The 20214-nt window shown below is 39.6% G+C and overlaps 2 protein-coding genes across 4 annotated transcripts in view; one reads left to right on the top strand and one right to left on the bottom strand.

Moving 5' to 3' along the window:
- The window catches only part of LOC133518026 (vasorin), a 40985-nt gene extending 23084 nt beyond the window's left edge, over nucleotides 1–17901 (top strand). Inside the window, exons 2-5 of the mRNA XM_061851565.1 lie at nucleotides 12500–12670; nucleotides 12933–14486; nucleotides 15510–16038; nucleotides 16158–17901. Coding sequence (XP_061707549.1) covers nucleotides 12500–12670; nucleotides 12933–14486; nucleotides 15510–16038; nucleotides 16158–16420 — 2517 coding nt within the window. The 3' untranslated portion in view covers nucleotides 16421–17901. The remainder of the gene's footprint in view (nucleotides 1–12499; nucleotides 12671–12932; nucleotides 14487–15509; nucleotides 16039–16157) is intronic.
- Nucleotides 1–20180, bottom strand: part of LOC133518024 (rab3 GTPase-activating protein catalytic subunit) — a 45825-nt gene extending 25645 nt beyond the window's left edge. For all 3 annotated transcript variants that reach the window (XM_061851564.1, XM_061851563.1, XM_061851562.1), the window contains exons 1-2: nucleotides 18816–20180; nucleotides 18156–18343 (exon numbers count right to left, since the gene is read on the bottom strand). In XM_061851564.1, coding sequence (XP_061707548.1) covers nucleotides 18156–18343; nucleotides 18816–20057 — 1430 coding nt within the window. In that variant the 5' untranslated portion in view covers nucleotides 20058–20180. The remainder of the gene's footprint in view (nucleotides 1–18155; nucleotides 18344–18815) is intronic.
- Nucleotides 20181–20214: the final 34 nt, after the last annotated feature.

Genomic DNA, 20214 nt, shown 5'->3' with positions numbered 1-20214 from the left:
TTTGTATTTTAATACTATGTGTTTAAACAAAAATTCAAGCTCCGCGCTAAGATAAACTTTCAACCCCTATTTAACACTTTTAGGGGATGAATTTTTAAAAACGCTGAAATAACTTTTCTTGTATTCTAATAATATGCCCACATACAAAGTTTCAAGTCTCATACTCAAAAAAAGATTTGATCTCCATACAAACTTTCCACCCCTTTTTTACCACTTTTTAAGGGATGAGTTTTTAATAACGCTGAAATTACTTTTCTTGTATTCTAATAATATGTCTTTACACAAAGATTCAAGCCCCGCACACAAAAAAAGTATTGATCTCCGTACAATATTTCAACCCCTTTTTCACCACCTTGGGAAATGAATTTTCAAAAACACTGAACACAAATACATTTACGAAGTATCGAAGTCCTAGCTTAAAATAAAACTTGAACCTCATACACACTTTCATCCCCTTTTTAGCCCCCTTAGGGGTTGAATTTCTCAAAATCGCTTATTAGCTCTTGTACACTTTATAAATGCAACCTTCTAGCATTTGTAGTTTCGGCTCTGCGTTGAGGAGGAGTCAGTCAATCAGTCAGGACAATATATGTATACATATATAGCTTTAGCCTGGTCCATATAACATTTCCTAGTTATTCATTGGAAAGATAGCTAGGACAGCATATTAAATAGCGCGATGTTCCTCTCGACGGACAACTAGGCGATTCATGCCGATACCGCACGCTCCAGAAGCATAATGACCGACATTACAGTCCGGTTAAATGGCCACAACGGAACTGCCGCAATAAATGATCAACTAGTTGAGAATATCATGACCTTGTTTATGCAGAGTACTTCAAGCAACTTTGTCGTCCTGCCTAAAGCGTAACATTAAACAATTCCACCTTTCTCGTAAGCCTAATTTTAATATTCTTGAGACCACATAGGACTGGTATAAAGAAGTGAATCTGTTTCGTCCCCTGTCGCTAAGTTTGTTGGTGACGACAAATCCGCGAAGGAACGCGCGTGTTCAGTACCTAGTTTGGGCAAAAATTGCTTCAGTATGTGCCTTTTTGGTCGAATCACGCATCAAAGCGACCTCCACCTTACAGAAAACCGCAGCCAAATAACACTAGACCCTACTCATAGTAGTCATAGCGTTGTGTTCCTGCCGGTGAGTAAGGTTGCCAGAGCTCAACGAGGGGAGGGAGGGTTGTTAGAGCCGGCAACGCGCATGTAACTCCTCTGGAGTTGCAGGCGTACATAGGCTTCGGAGACTGCTTACCATCAGGCGGGCCGTATGCTTGTTTGCCACCGACGTAGTAAAAAAAAAAAAAAGTGGATTTCAGTTACATAAACACGGGGTTTAGTACACTCTTATGATCGTCCGGATAGTCAGTTAGAGATAGTGAAGTCTTGTGTTCACGTAAAATATATATGGTTCTGAAAACAAGCAAATTAATAAGTATAACTGAAAACGAGGCTTATTAGTTAAGTATTTACTTAAACACCCACCTGATCCACCTCTGATAATGGAAACAAAAAACACCACACACATTGAGTCTAATATAACACATTGAGAGTAGGTACAAAAAAACATGCATATAGGTAGGTACTCAAAGCAGTAACGTTCCTGAGTCGCCATTTTGCTTGTTACCAAATATCTCGTCATTCTGCTTGTGAATCACTGGAGAAAGGTACAAACCGAGACCATGACTTCTCGGAGTCGTGTCAATGCTGAATCACAGACTTTCGCTGTGTATGTGACAAATGGCGTTTTTAAAATTGTCTTTGTTTAGGAGAGATCTCATATTGTGCAACTCGTTAACTCCTAATTCATGATGTTATCTTCGACGAAGTGCGTCATATGATATTCTCGTGACAGTCTTAATTTGGAGACCTTTCGCAGCTACGGTACCTAGTGGAGACTCGTATTCAACACTCCGCTTAGTATTTCGATTTTCTCGACCATTCAAACTAGGTATATTCATTTAATCAAAGCTTCACTTCAATCTAGTGTTATTTAAAAAATCCGAAAATTTGTCGCGTTCCATTTAATATTTCTTATAAAAAAATGTTCGTCTTACAAAGGACACGTTTTCCACCCACACACACAAGTGTGGAAAAGACGACGAAATAGGTTAACATAACACGAACTACTCATATTTCGGATTATTTTCCAAATTTAGAATTACGACGAACCTCACATCTCGCCTAATACGTAGGTAGTCCCACAAAACAATCGAGATCAATGGAATCGGGTCACTTCCTATTCCTATGGATATTTTTAATTTCTATATAATGTTACTCCTTTTTATTACTCTTGAGTGTAAAACTAATTAATAAAACAAGCTTTAGGGGGTCTGCATATTCAATATTAAGCACGTAGCCGAGAAGCCAATTAAAGCTTATAAATAACGCCAAAAGTTGTCACGAAACTTATCCCTGGAGCCAATTGCGATGCGTCAGTTAGTTCCCAACATTCCAGGCGGAGTGACGGGAGCATGAAACTTTAATGGCGTATCTTGGCAGAGCTGCGATAAATTTATAAACGGAGCTACAAACTTTTATACGCATAAAATATTGAGAGCCAAGTAAGAATTAAGTAAACAATATAAATCTCCTGCAGATTGGCAATGCAAATTTGATGATATACTTCATATACTCACTTTCAAAATACTTAAGACAAACATTATCCGATCAGTCAAGCGTTCCAGAGGTAAAAGATTTTTCGACATAAAATATTGAACAGGAACTAAGAATAACACATTGAGTGCCGGGAACCCGCTTGGCGGACGCTCTGTTCGTAGTTGCTTTCCTCTACAAAGCGGGAAAACGCTAGAATCGGCTACGCGTGTAGCGCTACGAAAACGTTGGCAGTGAATGCGATAATCTATTGCAGATTTACGAAGTTTTGATATACCTAGATACCTACTTGTGTTAAAGATAGTTCTGGCAATCGTTATAGTTGTTAAACTATTAACTATCAGAATTTCAAGATCCAATTCACCTCGCACGGCTGAAATGCAGGATAATATTGAAATGCAAAACAGGCGTTCGCTGGTGGATAATCGAGCGAGTTTTACAACTTTTTAAATAGTCGTTTTATTTGACTGTTTATAGTGAGTATATTTATTTAACCGCGCTTTTGTAAACACACACCCACTGAAGCGCGGTTGATATCGTTATCTGCGCTCGTTTCATTCATAGTCCAACGTGAATACGAATTGTATCCGCGTCTATCGGTAACTTGATTGCTTCAGAGGAAATAGATTGGAGCGACTTTTATTACGAGCTTTTATTTAACTTGCACTACACTTACACTTATATGTATAAACTATGTTTTTATTTCCTAGATACTAAAAAGACAGTTCTATGTATTCGTCAATTTACTATGCAATTTACACAATCCAACTAGATTAAGTGGGTAGTTGGGTAGGAGAATGGGTAATCGAACTGGCATTTTAGTATCAGGGATATAAAATAAAAGTTAGAACAGTGCTTTTAGAAATTTCGAACCGTATATCCTTGTAGCTGGAATATGGAGAAGTTGTAATATTATTTTTAAACACGTATTGGATCTGTGCGGTGCGATGGACTTCGGTACCTAGTCCCTAGAATTAGTCTTTATTTAGTCTAATGCGTCCCTTATAGTGTCCGACCGAAACATGTTTTTCATGCCGAAACCTGACGAAACCGAAACTTCGGTCGGACACTAGTTTTCCATATTGTGATTGTGAGAGTCCTTTACCTATACAAACATCTAGATGTTAACGTGTAAACGTGCTATTAATACTCTCTTTTAAACGTATGATATTCGAATTGTATCTACCAGTGACTTGATTGCTTCGCAGTCAGATTGTATAGCGGCATTTTTTTCTATAAACACAGAGAGGATTCTGCTCGTTGGGATGTTATTCAAAACGCTTAACCGAGCCTATAAAAGTCCAACGCGTATAATAACCAGTATAAGTACGCTCCCCGAGTACGCATAGCTGTTACGGCGGTCAAGGACATGTGTTATACTGGTTAGTCGTGACCTTCGCCTCGCCCGCTCTAGATAAGCGTTTGTAACGGTAGTGCTAGTATCCAGTCTCATGCCGCATAAGAATCGTGTCTTGAATTATCCCGCGGCGTAATTTGCGGACGTGCGTCGAATAGCCCGTGGAAGTGGATGCGCGGCGGCACGCTCCCGAATAGAGACCAGTATAACATAGACTGCTAATGGGTCATACACGACCAACTGTGTCTCGTATGCCCCTGAAAGTAAGGATAATGTTATCGTTAGGTTCCTATAAAAAATCGGACCAGAACCGGGAATTTTTAGATTTTTTTTTTATACTACGTCGGTGGCAAACAAGCATACGGCCTGCCTGATGGTAAGCAGTCTCCGTAGCCTATGTACACCTGCAACTCCAGAGGAGTTACATGCGCGTTGCCGACCCTAACCCCAAAAAGATCTCGCCATACAAGTTCAGTACCTACCGGAAGTCCAAACATATTCAATAGGTACCTCTAGCTATAACTTATATCACCTAAAACCGGTCACGACGGAGTTGTAGACAATATAAAAACTGTGCATTTTTTCTCCAGTTTTCTTTTGGGTAAATCTGTATGGTAAAGACCCCTAATCTCCATATAAATTACTTTATTCGCTTAATCGCAATCCGATAAGAATGTTGCAAAGATAGGTTACAGTGTGAATCGACTACTTATTCTTGTCATTGTTGTAGACGATAGAGATTAGAGACCTACTTTCTCAGTTCCACACAATATTTTGTATGGTGCTTTGATATTCGTTTACCCATGTAATGACACTTTGATATATCTTGATCAATTATTTTATATAAGTAAGTAAAGGTCCTATGCTTCGTTAAAGTGATACCGTCTACTGATTTTATCTCTGCTAGACGCCTCTTTGTGCCCGTGCAGATTTATTAGTAGGTGGTGTAGGTACTTCGTTTTAAGTGGTTTTTAATAATAACTAGTCTCTGACCCGATATACTAATAATACGAACATTAGGGGCGTTATTCGTGACGCAACGCACAATACAATTATGTGAATTATGTTTCGCGTTGGCAGGAGCAATTGGGATATTAGGGATGTCAAACTTTGATTAGAATTTATCTGGACGATTGCACTCGAACACTGTTTGCATGGTTCTATGAAATGAATTTTGAAACTTAAAACAACTTCCAACAGACCAATTTCCAATAGTAGATTGTGCAATGAGGGGGGTAAGTGAAATATGTATGTATGTCACTTTATTTTATTGCACATACATAGGTTAACATAAAACAGACAAAATAAAATAAAAAAAAATTACGTACAAAGGCGAACTTATACCTATAAGGGATCTCTTCCAGCTAACCTTTGAGAAATATTGTACGAGTCTATATATTAAAGACTCGAGTAACAATATTCTTACCCCCGGAGTTACACACAATGTTTTTCATCATACTTGCGAAAAAAATACTTAATTTTAAGCAAAATTATTCTTAAATAGGTACGGTGACATTTCAAACATTCGTCCGCCATATTATCATGTTTTAACAGTTTAAACATCGAAGGCACAGACCTTTCCGACGTTCAGCCACAATTGAAAATTGTGTAAAAATATTTTAAACGGCTATTAAAATGATCAAATTACAAATTTTTAATCTTGAACAAAAATACTTCATTAGAAACGTTAATATTTTAATAGTAAATCTCATGTATATCTAGTTAATTCGTGTGAATTAATAAAAAAAAGCTATAGAGCTTTTTTTACAATCCACAACTCCCGCGGGAACAATATAGGCCTTTGTCCTTCAGAACAGCTGCATGAAATAACATCTTTTTCGAGCAAGTGTGATGAAATAAATAGTTTCAGCAGTGGTGTGTAAACACAAGCTTTGTTCTAAATAACTGACCCCTCCTATAACGTATCTAAAACATTCAGGAGCCTACTCTACAATTTTTGGAAAACTTGACTCAAGATCAAGTCTTGTTTGGAAATTAGTCGATTTCCAGTTTTCACTACTGCCACTGTAATCGATCGTTTAAAAAAACTACATTATGTACTTTCCTTTGGATTGATCTTTCCAAAAAATAGGGGTCAGTGGAATTTAGGCCCGCCAAAGCGTAACAGTGGTTGCGGACTTCACGCAGTCGCATGTCCAATCCAATCATCATTCCCCGTTAACCTTTGGAAAGATCAAAACAGTTGTGTTCACAGCGGGTTTCGTACATTCCATGATGAACAAGCGTTAGCTAGTTTCATTCTGCTAAAGTGACATCTAGTAAGGAATTGGGTAACTAAATTACTATAATAATTATGAATACAACAAATAAATATTGCTACATCTAAAACTTGTTTTTTATAGTTAACGTATGAAAAGAGAAAATATTTTAATAATAAGTTAAGTGACATTGAAATACGTCAACCGCAATGAAAAGACGAGGACGGCAGTAGCGCCATCTGTTGGCGTCAGCTATAAAGCTTGTTATCAGTATGCCTGATTGATACTGGCAGTTTCGTACAACTAAATCACTCTAAACTTAAAGAACTAGTACTTGTATCTTTGCAACATAATATAAATAGGCAAATACGACAAAAAAAAAAAATACTAAAATGGAACGGGCACCGCCGAGTAAAATTAAAATGTTTCAGAAAGTTTGACATAACACCCGTTCGGTACCAACCCGACACAATTTAGACTCTTTCCAGTTAACTCGCTTTCAATTAAGAGTTTTGTACCGAGCGGCAGGTGGCTGCCAAAAGTTGAAAACAATAAAATCTGCTTGCTGGTCGCATCGGCCGTGTCACAGGTATAACACTGATCTGATGGAACTGCGCAAAGTTTAATAGAGCTGTCATTCAGCAAACCACGCTGGGGAATCATTTGGAACAAATTAAATAGTATCTGAAGATCACGGCAAAAATAAATGACGAGTTCATGACGTCTGCGCCACCTTGGACGAGTATCTTCCAAGTGCGCCACAGATGGTTTAATACAAATATAAATTATTAGAAACCATGTGAAACTACATAATTATGTTGTCACTGTAGCGCACAAATCTAGGAATTGTAAGAATAAATACAAGAACCCAAGTCAGATACAGCGACATACTTACCCCCGAATAAAATCAAAGCTTACAACGGTTGTTAAGAGACAACTTTACTAATATGGCACTTGTACTAATGACTAAGATTGCTTAATCCATGCATGTCGGAAAAGTTTCTTACACGGGAACTAAACCTGGATTGTAACAGCAGAGCAATTTGCTGCACCTAAGTTCGTAATTACTTTCGTCTCGGGAAAGCAACAAGGTTCTATCCAAGGTGGTCTTAAGAAAATGAATATAATACAATGGCATACTTAAGACGAAAAGGTAACCATAATAAATTAATTTCAAGAGCCGCAAAACAAGGCGTAACAAATCAAGAATCGCACTACTCCCGCCACGCAGCAATTGTCACAATTTCACCGAAAAGTTTCAAATAATTAAACTGGGTTTATAAATAAATAATAAGTGGTTTACGAAATCGTAGCATCATCGTTGTTGGGAGTGAACGAGCACGCGCTCAAAGCTACGAGACGCGAAAGTGAATCGCGTAAGCTCGCGGTCCCGTTAACGGCGAAATCGAAGATGTTCGTAAACGCATGCAAATGGGCCAGTGTGGCGTGCCACCTCAACGCAGGTGCCATAAACAGGAGTCTCATCAACTCTCTATTTATAACTCAAGAACTTATTTAACAAGTATTACAAGTTTACTCAAAAACTTGTCTATGCATTCATCTGTATGTCCAAGTTGATATTTTATGTTTGAATTTTGATGTTAACTCAATATCAGTAACCCGTACCTACCCCGTACACACTATACACTACTCCGTAAACGACCACAATTACAAACCTAAACATACTGTATGTACCTAATGTATTAGTAAGTTTTGACGTCTCTGTTCTAAAGGTATTAAGTTAGGTAAGTAGTCTCTTAAATCTTACTCGAATTGTCCGTACATGTATTGCCGCGAACGATACGCAAGATAATTAAATGATATCATTCGAATATGATTCAGATGGCAGTTTAAATTGGCTTTTTACTCGTAGTATTGAAGAACATTACCAACGCAAAAAGGCGCACTACCTATGTTCCTACGTATTTTTTCATTGGCAGTATGCACGTAAACTCTTACCTGTGTTACGTAGATAATAATTAGTTACATCATTAAATTCCTTCGGCATCAACCACGCTTGTAATTTTATTAGGCAACTGAAATAAAATCAATGAACTGACTAATTAAAATCGTACTTTTCACACACGCAAATGAAAACTAAGTGGGTTGTAGGTATATAACACAGCTATGCGCTTACGTCAGATTTTTTCGAACTTTAATTTTTTATAAGAGTTAGGAGCATTTAAAAACTTCCATGAAATCTGATTTTCGCTTCTAATTTATTCAATAAATGAATTAATACATATAACATTACATACACAAAAATCACTATATCTAAACTTAAAATCTAAAAACCAAACGCATGCACATAAAAGACAAAAAAAAAAACAAACAAAAGCACTAAAACAAAAAAAAAAACAATTAATTAATATACTGCCCTACTTAAAATATCCACCCCATTCCGACTCCCCAGTCCAAAAGTACCAAAAATACTTGCGGAATTGCCGCGCTGGATGTAGGTTACAACAACAAGGTTCAACGTACTCGGTTTTAACTCATAAAGAACATCTCCTCGGTAGTTAGAACGGTAAAAGCCGTGGAAGGACCCTTATTGGGTATTATTTTAAATGTTTAAACCCGACCAAAAAATACTAGTTTAAGGTGTGTATCTGTGCGTATACTGTGGCATATGTTACCTCCCTAATTGATGAACCGTTTTGAGTGCGGTTTTTTAGTCGAAAGTGTTGTTTATCGAGATAAGTTAAATTGACTAAATTGTTCTGTTTTAATTTTGTCGGGAGTTTTTAAACTTTAAAAGTGATTACGCAAATGATCATGAACTCTTTCTTTATCAAAAATAATGGATTATTTTTTGAAGTCAGTGGAATCCAATGTAAAGTACATTGTACATGTCTAGATAGGCACAAGAGGTATTGATTGCGAGTGTAATCTGATACTATCGTTTGTCCACAAACAGCAGTCAATTATTTTTGGACATCGGCAAATGTTTGCCGCAGCCTGTCAGCCTGTGTGGGCAATGTTAATGTAAGACGCGATTACTGGACCATGTTACAAGATAGATGCAAACGCCGTTAACGTTGTCTAAATGCACGAAGGTTAATATTATTGGGCTGTAGCCACGCGCCTCATTACGTATTTAACGGTAACAGGGTAAAGAAATCACATTAAATTCAGACCTTACCTACTTTGTCCGCATTTCATTGAAATTATAATGAAAATAGTAATGAATAAAGAGAATTTACTGTGGGACTTAGTCAATTTGTGTAATAATGTCCTAGTACCTGGGCGACCGAGCTTTGCTCGGTTATAACTATTTATTGTAATATGGTGATGTTTAAACTTTTAAACTTTTTTAAACTTGTCTAAAAACCATAAAAATTAAAAAAATTATATATAAACTTGAACATATAAAAAAAAAACAAAAGTTAGTTACCGGGCGGGGTTCGAACCGTTACACTGGTTGTTTCTTGCCGTCCGTGTCTTAACCCGCTGGACCAGACGGACAGTGGCCGGCAACACGAAATTAGCGACCATATTTTGCGTCGATAGAAAAACGCATGAAAACTCGAAAACACGCGTTTTCCCAAACATAAGACTAATCTAGATCGATTGTTTACCCCCAAAAAACCCCCATATACCAAATTTCAGCGAAATCGTTAGAGCCGTTTCCGAGATCCCCGAAATATATACAAGAATTGCTCGTTTAAAGGTATAAGATAATATTTATTATTATTGTATCATCACGGAAATTATTATTATTTATTATTAATTGTAAAGTTTAAAAAAAGTTTGATATTGTGCAATAAGTATTTTACTCGTATTGCATGCAGTACTACACATTTCAACAGCACCCGGAAGCAAAAGAATTTTGTGGCAATCGTCCCTTATATCTCAAACACTACAAAAAAAGATTAGGTAAATGTTTAAAAATCAACAGCATGTTTTTTATTACCGAAGCCCTTGCGCTTGTGTAATAAACAATCAGTATTAAGTTCATTTGAGCAGTTAATTATTTCCTGGCGTTTCAGCAATTTCGCATTCTCCACAGCTGATCTAAATTCTTAGCATGTCAGAACGCACACATTTGGTAACCCTCGTCCCTTGAAGTAGCGGGAATGAGCGCGTGGTAGGGAAAGCCCGCGTTTCCTGGCCGGTGGCTGCGGCCGCCACGTTGCACTTCCCTGCAACGGTCCATGCACCGCTTAATTGCCACTCGTAACATGCACCGTGGTTTTCTTGTGCATAGCTTTATTAGGAGAAACGCGTAGTTTTATTAGCCACACTTCATTCTTCTTACTGTAATCATCGATACTCTTACATCTTAACCACAAAATACTAAAACTCGATCTTCACAATCATCGTTTTCTAAAATGGCACCTACTAAGGGTGTTAACAGACCAATCGATCGATGGTAGAATGGTACAGTCGTTGTCGATCGATCGATTGGTCTAGGTAGAAACTATCGCTCAACGTAGACGGTTCCATTCTACCATCGATCGATTGATGACGGAGTGGTAACACCCTAAGATGAGCGATACAATTATCTGAAGTTCGATCTATTTGATGTTTCGTAGGCCAGCAATGTTATTGAATGTTATTCCTTAGTTTTACTCCATAGAGTATGACAACTAGAAGAAAAAAAAAAGTGGAAATCCAAGCGCACACATTGTTTCCAAAAGAAATCGAAATAAAACAATCCGTATTGATTTTTTTCTATTGGATACATAAACACATGCGTCACGTGCGTTAGCGAAACTTAATAAATAAGTTATGTAAAAGCTTATTCAAATATGCACCGAGAAACAGAAAGTGAGCAAAGCAAGACGTCTTTAACAAATAATTAAACACGTGACGTGAGGTGAGGTGAGGATGAGCGGAACGGAAAGACACTCGCGGAGAAAATGTCACCGCGCGGATTCCTCGCCTGTCCAATTAGAGCTCACACAACGCTTTGCAAGATTCTCGTGAAATCTTCATTTCTGACGCTTTTCTAATTATAAGGCAGTTTTCTTACTTACCTACCTACTCGGGTTATTTATGCCTTCAATTAGCGTTTGTGTGAAGAAAGTGGGATTTCACGGCTTTTCTTTTTTTTAATACCTATAAATAATCTTGAAACAATACCTATTAGTTATATACGGCCTAAACTCTAGGTTCGCACTAAATTAAAATTATTCGTTCCTTGTATTTGCATGTCTGCCTAGCCTCGCCCTACCGTGAGGAGGCATTTCATCCCGTTCTAAACTCGGTTGAATACTCCACTCCACCCACGACCTTATGAAAACTGCTAATTAGTAAGACTTGCACTCTGCTAAGATACTACATGACCATAACATAAACATTTCGATTGACAGTATACCGTGTACGTTTACTGTTCACATGACATTACTGCCCTATAAGCTTAAAATAAGAAGAAAAGGCGCATATCACATGTCTATAAAAATATTTAATAAAATTCCTGCAAACATTAAGTCGCTACCAAATGACGGGTTCAAATTTAAATTGAAAAATATATTGTATAATGCAAGCTTTTATAACATTGATGAATATTTTAACATGTAAACGTTTGACATTATAAATTCTAATTACTGCTTTATTTTAATAGTCATGTAAACTTTTCACATTGTAAATTCTAATTATTAATTCATTTTGACATGTAAACTTTTGACAAAAATAAGTAAATTAGATTTAACTAGTTATTTGCTAATATTTTGAACTTAATAAATAATAAATAATAATAAATAAATATTATAGGACATTATTACACAAATTGACTAAGTCCCACTGTAAGCTCAATAAGGCTTGTGTTGAGGGTACTTAGACAACGATATATATAATGTATAAATATTTATAAATACTTAAATACATAGAAAACACCCATGACTCAGGAACAAATATCCATGCTCATCACACGAATAAATGCCCTTACCAGGATTAGAACCCGGGACCATCAGCTTCGTAGGCAGGGTCACTACCCACTAGGCCAAACCGGTCGTCAAAACTTATGTGATGAATTTGAATGACTAACTGACTGTAGATTGAGACTTAAAACTTGACGTTTGTATTTAATAATTTAAAATTTGATAATATTTTAGCAAGACACGACATTTATGTAACGTATCCTTTGACATGCATGAACCGTGTCAGTACAAAAAAAACACATGCCCTAAGGTCGAACATATCAAGGGTCAATAATGTACACTTAATGATATCTAATCTGTACCATATGTTCTCGTGAATAAACTTTCATTCATGCACATCCGATATATATTCGAATACTACACGACCATAATTATGACCATTACGAATGACATTCCGTGTTTATTGTTTTCAGGGAGTGGGAATGCGCGTCTCATGGCTACGGCCGTGGGTGCGCGTGGTGGTGGCGGCGGCGACGCTGGCACAGGCGCTCGGCACGTGCCCATGGGAGCCTGTGCCCGCGCTGCAGGCCGCCTGCGTGTGCGCCGTCAACCTCGCCAGGGACTTGTCCGTGCAGTGCGACCAGGTATGACCCCACATTCCTGACAACCGCTAGCGACCTCTAGTGGATCTAGAGATAACTCAACAATATTCACCTTAGCCCCTTACAAAAAAATATCGAATAATATGTCATTTGGCCAACCACAAATCAAAATCTACCAAAACAATTTAAGTTTGTTTTTCTTCCTAGAATATTCAAAATACAATGATATTATTTTATCAGACGTAATTTCAAAATGTGCTAACCAATATTCTATTGATTAATACTTTGTTTCTTTATATTTCAGGTGGACTTCGCTGTGCTATTAAAAGCACTGAATTCGAGCGCAAGAAACATTCCAATAGACTTATTGTACATCAACAATTCAACAATACCGGCGCTCACGGATGGCATGTTTACGCACTTAAAGATTCACAACGTTCAAATTTCCGGTTGCAAAATCACCCGAATCGACGACGACGCCTTTCGCGGGCAAGGCCCTCATCTGAAGAATTTGAACTTGCAAGATAACGAGTTGTATGAAGTGCCAGTTAAAGCTTTTAAGATATTAACAAATCTTTCGCTGCTTGACATCTCAAAGAATCGCATCACTTACATAGAGAACCATTCGTTTATAACATTGCGAAAACTGACAACATTAAAAATATCAGACAACAACGTCACGCTGGCGCCACATGCGCTGACTGGTCTGGAAAATTCGCTAAAAAATTTAAATCTTAAAGGAACTAAACAAAAAAGTGTCCCAGAATGTATAAGAGGTCTTCGCAGCTTAGCGTTCCTCGATCTGTCGCAGAACAGCATCAGAGAATTACCCGGACCTGAAGGCAAGCGAACCTTTGAAGGGTTAGATTCTTTGACAGCACTTAACTTGGAACGAAACCTGATTGTGACGCTTAAAGAAGACGCATTTGCTGGTATTAAAACCACATTAAGTTCCTTGAGTCTCCTAAATAATCTTTTGCCGGAATTTCCTGCCGCTGCGATTGGCACATTAACGGAATTAAGAGTTCTCGACATAGGGTTCAACTTGTTAAACAAGCTGCCTGGAAATGCTTTTGGAAGTAATCCATCGATTACACTTCTGGCATTAGATGGTAATCCGTTACCCACAGTGCCTGCCGAAGCTCTTAGCCATTTAAACCATACCCTTCGAGGTTTAAGTATCGGAGGACGATTTCTGAATTGCGATTGTCGTCTTCGCTGGATTATAGAATGGATACGAGACGGTGAACTACAAGTGACCTCTAGAGAAAGAAATCCTCAATTCTGTGGCCACCCGCCACAGTTCCGTGAGCGCGGTTTCTACAGTTTTCAACCGAACGAGCTGGTTTGTGAGCACGAGACGACGGCTACTCCAGAAGAGTCGACCACGCCACAGAGGCAGATCAATGATTGGAAGATAAGTCAGACAACATCGACAACTGCGCGAAGTACAACCACAAGTACTACAACTACTACGACAACGGCTGCGACCAGTCCTGTGACAACTACTAGTAGTGAAGCGACGTCGAAGGCGCCCGTGACCACGACGGGCGCGTCGCGGCCCCGCCTTCCACCGGCCGTGCGGCCCGCGTCGCCCACCTGGCGACATGCCCCTCACCAGCGCCCGCCACTCGTTATGAACTTTCCCCAGAAACCAAAAGTGGACGACTCGAACGAGGTCATCGTTAAGAATGCCTACAGGCAAGACAACTCCGTCATTATACAGTGGGACTCAGACGTAGCCAATATTCTTGGATTCAGAGTGGTGTACAGATTGTTTGGTGATAAAAGTTTCAAGCAAGGCCCGCCGCTTGAAGCCAGCGAGCGAGAATTTAAAATCAAAAACGTTCCATCCCAGGTGGGTGCTACAGAAATGTTTAAATAAGTGTATACTATACATAAACAGACACGTCTTATGCACGCAGAAAGATAAATACCGTCAACCGGAGTGAATAGGGATGGCGGGGGTGAATGGGAAAAAACCTGGAATGAGATTTACCTGACGGTTTCTTAAAAACTACCAACACAAATCGTGTCATACAAAATTTAATGATTTTCAACCGCACGATATAATTTGTGTGGGTAGTTTTTAAGAAATTATCAGGAAAATCTTTTTCCAAGTTTTATCCGTGTTCAGTTGTTCACCCCCACCATCCCTATTCACCCCGCGCTGCTGACGGTGCTTATTTAGGTTAGGCATAGAGAAATAAGAAGTAATAGAGTGCTCACTCCATACTTCAGTTTTGGTACCAAAATGCTTATTATATACGCAGTCGACATCTAGCAACGAGTAGCGGAACGATTTTCCGCTAATGTTATAACCAGAGTAACCGGAACTCTATTTTCAACTCCTACACTTACTTTGGTTATAATATTAGCTGAAAATCGTTGAGCATTAGACTTTTTGTTTGACGCGATATCTATTGTCGAGTAGCAGTACTGAGAGTTCCGCTCCTTGATGCTAGATGTCGACTGCGAATATAATAATCATTTTGGTACCAAAACTGATGTATGGAGTGAGCACTCTATTACTTCTTATTTCTCTATGGGTTAGGCGATATAGGGTACCTACTTTTTGCGAATGCACTCAGTACACAGTAACTGAAGTATTTTATAAAGAATTAAATTATTTCCATACATTATTAAAGTTGCGGTTGGCGTTTTTATCAACGATTGTCATGTTGGCTAGGCCCCTTGTTCTTTTATAAATCCGATGTATAAAGTTTATACCTAAGTACGCTTACATTCTAAAACTTTAAATCAACTGTTTCATGTATAAGATCACGGTTTTGGTCGTATTATTATAATAGCAAATCATAAAAAGTATGAATTTGTTTTATTGCTGTACCGACATGTTAGTAATATCTCTGTATGTTTACAGGAATGTATAGTGGTATGCGTTATCTCGCTAGAAGAAGTGCACGTGAGCCCCGAAACGGTGCCGTACTCGCAGTGCCGCGAGGTGCGCACCGTGTCCGCCGCCGCCTCCAACATGGACAAGATCACCATCGCCGCCAGCGCCGCCATCTGCGGCACCATCGTGGTGGCAGTTCTCGTGTTCGCGGCGGCATCTCGCCGGCGAGCGAGGACGGTGCACAGACTGCACAACGACAAGCTGCCAGGCGCCTGCTGCGGCGCGCTCGGCACCCCCAGCCCGGGCGGCCCGTTGTCCTCCCTCGCCACGCTCGGCGCGTTCGGCAAGCAGCGTGAGTGGGATCAAGTGTCGGCTTACAGCGCACGTTCGATCCCGCGAGCACGAACCTATACCGAACCGGCTCCCCCCGATCCCCTGCCCGGCCGGCCCGGCCGCGCCCGCTCCCTCGCCGACGGCCAATCTCAGCATAGTTACGCGCCCTCGGCCCGCTACGGGATGCCCGGCTACCCGGGCAGCCTCCTCGGATCTCGAACCGGTAAGTTAGCTTAATCCCGACCCGATCCTAAACGCTTCCTTTTCTTCTCACTATCGCTGTCGTAGCTTAGGTATGCGTCCGGTAGCATATTATTTTCAACATGGGATTTGGTTTTTCAGATCTCCGTCAGTCGCGGCAGTCCCTAGGGGCGGCATCGGAGCGTGCGTCGCGGCTGTCACTGAGCGGCGCGGCGGGCGGTGCGACGGGCGGCACGGGCAACTCGCGCCGGCGGCCGCGCTCGCGCTCGCGGCCCGCCAGCAGGTACAGCGTGGGCTCGCTCGGCATGGGCTACTGCGATACGTCCGACAACTGGACCGACCACGACATGGACATCTATATGGCCCGGAACCCGACGACGCGGGGCGGCCTGGTGCCGTTATAGCGAGCGCGGGCGGGGCGGGGGCGGGGCGCGGGGAGCCCACGCGCGCGCTACTCGCCGTCGCCGCGGCGCGGCGCGCCGTGCACCTCGTGGTCCGCTCGTGAGCGTGGCCCGCGCGGCCGCCCCGCCCGCCTCGCCCGCCGGGGGGCCGAGGCCGGCGACAGCCCGCCGTGGGAACGCCTCGAGAAGAAGGTCGATTCCAAAAACAAGAAGTGATCCGAGGGTGACCCTCGTAGTAGAGATCGTTACCACTACCCTGACCGCTCACATGGAAAATTTACGTCATCGATGACATATTTACAGTAAGCAGCGGAAGTCGCTACTCTGACCGATTTTTTGAAGAGGTTAGCGTTGAAAATTTTTTGTCTAAAGAAAAACCGGCCAAGAGCATGTAGGGACATGCTAAGTGTAGGGTTCCGTAGTTACACATCCGTCACAGTAGTCTGCCTTGAACGGGGACCATTAGTAAGCATCATGTACAGTCAACAAAAGGGAGTACCTTCGCGGCGCTTTGATTGTACTAAGAAGAGAAGACTGCAATAACTCAAAAACGGCTTAACCGATCATGTTCGCTATAGTTTTCATTGAAAACTTAATAAGCTTTACTTTCGAAAAAATTTTCATGGACGCCTTTTTGTCGTCGGAATCGATTATTTCCGAAGTTATTAACTTTATAAAAAAATAGTTGTTGAATCAATAATAGTTATTCATTTTAAAATACCTATTCAACGATATCCCACACGAAGCGAAATAAAATTCATCCCCACTTTACGTGTAGGGGAGGCACCCTAAAAAAATATAGTTTTCTAGTTTTTATTATACCACTTTATTATACAATTTCTATGTCCATGCCAAATTGCAGCTTTCTAACATTAAGGACCACCGACCAAAGTTGCGGACGGACGGACATGGCGAAACTATAAGGGTTCCTTGTTGACTATGGAACCCTAAAAAAGAGACTTGGGTAAATAATTAAAAGCTTCATTTTCTACGTAGCTTCTGCTGCTGCGCACACAAGACTAAAATTAGGCTCCACCCGAAATAACGAAACGAATATTATGAATGGAGAAATCGAGCAACTTATGCATTCCATTTGCTTAATTAAGAACTAGTCAGATCAGATATTTTTCCGTCCAACGAAATTATAAGACTAGGATCATATATTTGACTATTTTATAGTGTGGAAAAGCAATATTATTTAATATCCGCTATTATCATCATTCTTGTTTATTTTGTCGATTTATGTTAAGTTATGTCATTAATAGGTAAGTAGGTATTGTAATTATTTTTAAGTTGTAAATATTAGATAAATAAGAAAGTGCATAATATAATCCAGTTTACTTATCCAATAACCAAATACAAGAGAAGCATAATCCAAATGGTGCTAAAATATTATTACAATTTGTACATACACTTTACTCATAATTAAATCAATGTTGTTAATAAATTGAAATATTTTGACTATTAAATTGTTATACCACAAATTTCTTGAAAAGCTTTATTTAAACGCCCATTAATTTTAGTAATTTATTTTTAAAATATAACTGTTGTAATGACTATAACAGACGCTCATTGTTTCGATGATTCTTTATCTATCCTCAGAGGACAACTACTTATCTATTTTTTCCTGTTATTCAATGAACTACCCTAATCATTTATATTATTCATGAATATATTATACCGTTTATATATTATTCAAAATGATGAAAAAAATACTGTCTAATCATGTCTAACTTACCCTGGCACGAGAATGCGATGCTCCCAGCGGTATTGCAGCTCCTGCGTGAACTCGTACCACAAGTGGGCCAGGTAGGGCAGGCCTCCGGCGTCCAGGAGGCGCGCAGCCGCTACCGACAACCGCCATACCAACCCATTACGGGGCGAGGTCTTTAAGTACCCGAGTAACTTAGACTCACTACCCTCACCCTGGAATGAGAAAAAAAGAAAATTATGAAAAAGTTGCCTATACTTCTGGTTTCTCAAATACATACTGCTATAAGTTCTAATTTATGCAGGATGTGGGTTATAAAAATTAAATATCTGCAAATTTCTTTAATTTAGAGAATAATTTCAGTTAAATTAAAAATAGATTAGAGTTATACCAAGCTAATTTGGTAGTGATTTTGAAAACACAGCATTCAAAAAAGTTTGATGTTTAACACATTCACTGCCAGACAATAAACGGCGCACTACCCCAGAAACCGGTGGTCTATAGCTGCGTACAAAACAACCCGCCCAGCGGGTTGTCCGGCGTCTGAACAAAGTTCACGAGCGCCCACCAGGTGGGTTCCCGGCAGTGAATGTGTTAATATAATAACACTTGCACTGTCTGGGCTGTCATTGGTGTGATTACTGCACTTAAAATGTATATTCGCCCAATATATGTTGATTCACCCACCTTAATTTCTACTTCTAATTTTTCTGGGTAGTTAAATGTATCATCCTCCACAGCATCAGGAAAAATGTAATACAGCAGTGACATGAGCAAGTCATCTGCAATGGGGCCTTTGAACTCATGCATATTGGTGCCCTGGCCTATTGCTGCTTTCACAAGCTTTGATATTGTGATGGGAGCCTCCGTGATCTTGTGCAAAGGGTTGACTAGCCCCAGACTCCGACTCAGGCCCAGAGTATCCATTAACAGATTCTTTTTATCAAGCAAGTTCATCATCTTATCAATTGTTTCTGACAACTGGCATGTTAAATTGTCTCTCAATTTCAAATTAATAGTCCATGTAGGAGCCATTATTGGGTCTATGTCAGAAAATGTAGAACAATCAACTATAGAGCTCTCTAAGAACTTTGGCCAGATAGCATTTAATAGTGCACTGTAAATAGGATTTTTTTCAGAACCAAAAGGCAGTTCTATTAACTTCTTAACATCAAAGCCATCAATAGATAGGAATTCATTTGAATGTGTGGTGCGAGTCCAGGCAAATGCATCCACATCCTTCAATTCATAAGAAAATTTAGCTGATACTATAACAGCACCAAGGGCAACTGGTGAAGCAATCTTTGATTTAAACAGACTAACAAGGCCACTGAGGTGAGAACACTGATTAGAGATGCGCTTCAGGTGTATTGTATCAAAACTGGTCTTAAGTTCGCTGTCCTCATAGAAACCCAAATAACACTGTTGCCAATGTTCCCTAAGTTTAATAAAGAAAGGCGCTCCACAATCTACATTGGCAAAGGCAATGTTTACTGAACTCATTACTAATTTTATAAGGCTACCATCAACAAGAGGCTCACTTGGACACAGCATCACGTAACGTTTAAGACCGAACCATGTAGAAATGGGGAAAGGACTGCTGCCGTCCGCTTCATCGATGAAGTTAGCAGTTGATGCCCAAATACCATTTTGTAAATCTTCTAACAAAGACTTGTTATCATTGTCATCAGTTTTACTTCCAGTAGAATCTAGCGAGTGATATGAAAGTTTGAAATTCAGCCCATGGAACTTGATATCTTCGCATTTACTGACCCATTTGGTACTACATTCTGAATTTAGGGAAATTTTTGATTTGGACAGCGACCACTCGTTAAGTATCTCTTCTAATCGTGCTATAAACACTTCCCACTCTGAAGCAGTTGTGAAATCTTGATGGTAAATTTCAAATTCATCAATTTCTTCATTCATATTGCTACAAGGCAACGATTATGCTATATTTCCACAAAAACAGCTGTTTGTTTATCGAAAACAATGAAATTAGGCAAATCGACCAATCTCTTTTCCGTATTGTCAATGTCAATTTGACATTTGTTAGTTAAAGACATAGTTTATACTGCCAAAAATA

Source organism: Cydia pomonella, chromosome 5 (assembly GCF_033807575.1).
Source record: "Cydia pomonella isolate Wapato2018A chromosome 5, ilCydPomo1, whole genome shotgun sequence".
NCBI classification, from domain to species: Eukaryota; Metazoa; Arthropoda; class Insecta; order Lepidoptera; family Tortricidae; genus Cydia; species Cydia pomonella.
This window is presented reverse-complemented; position numbering and strand designations above follow the sequence as displayed.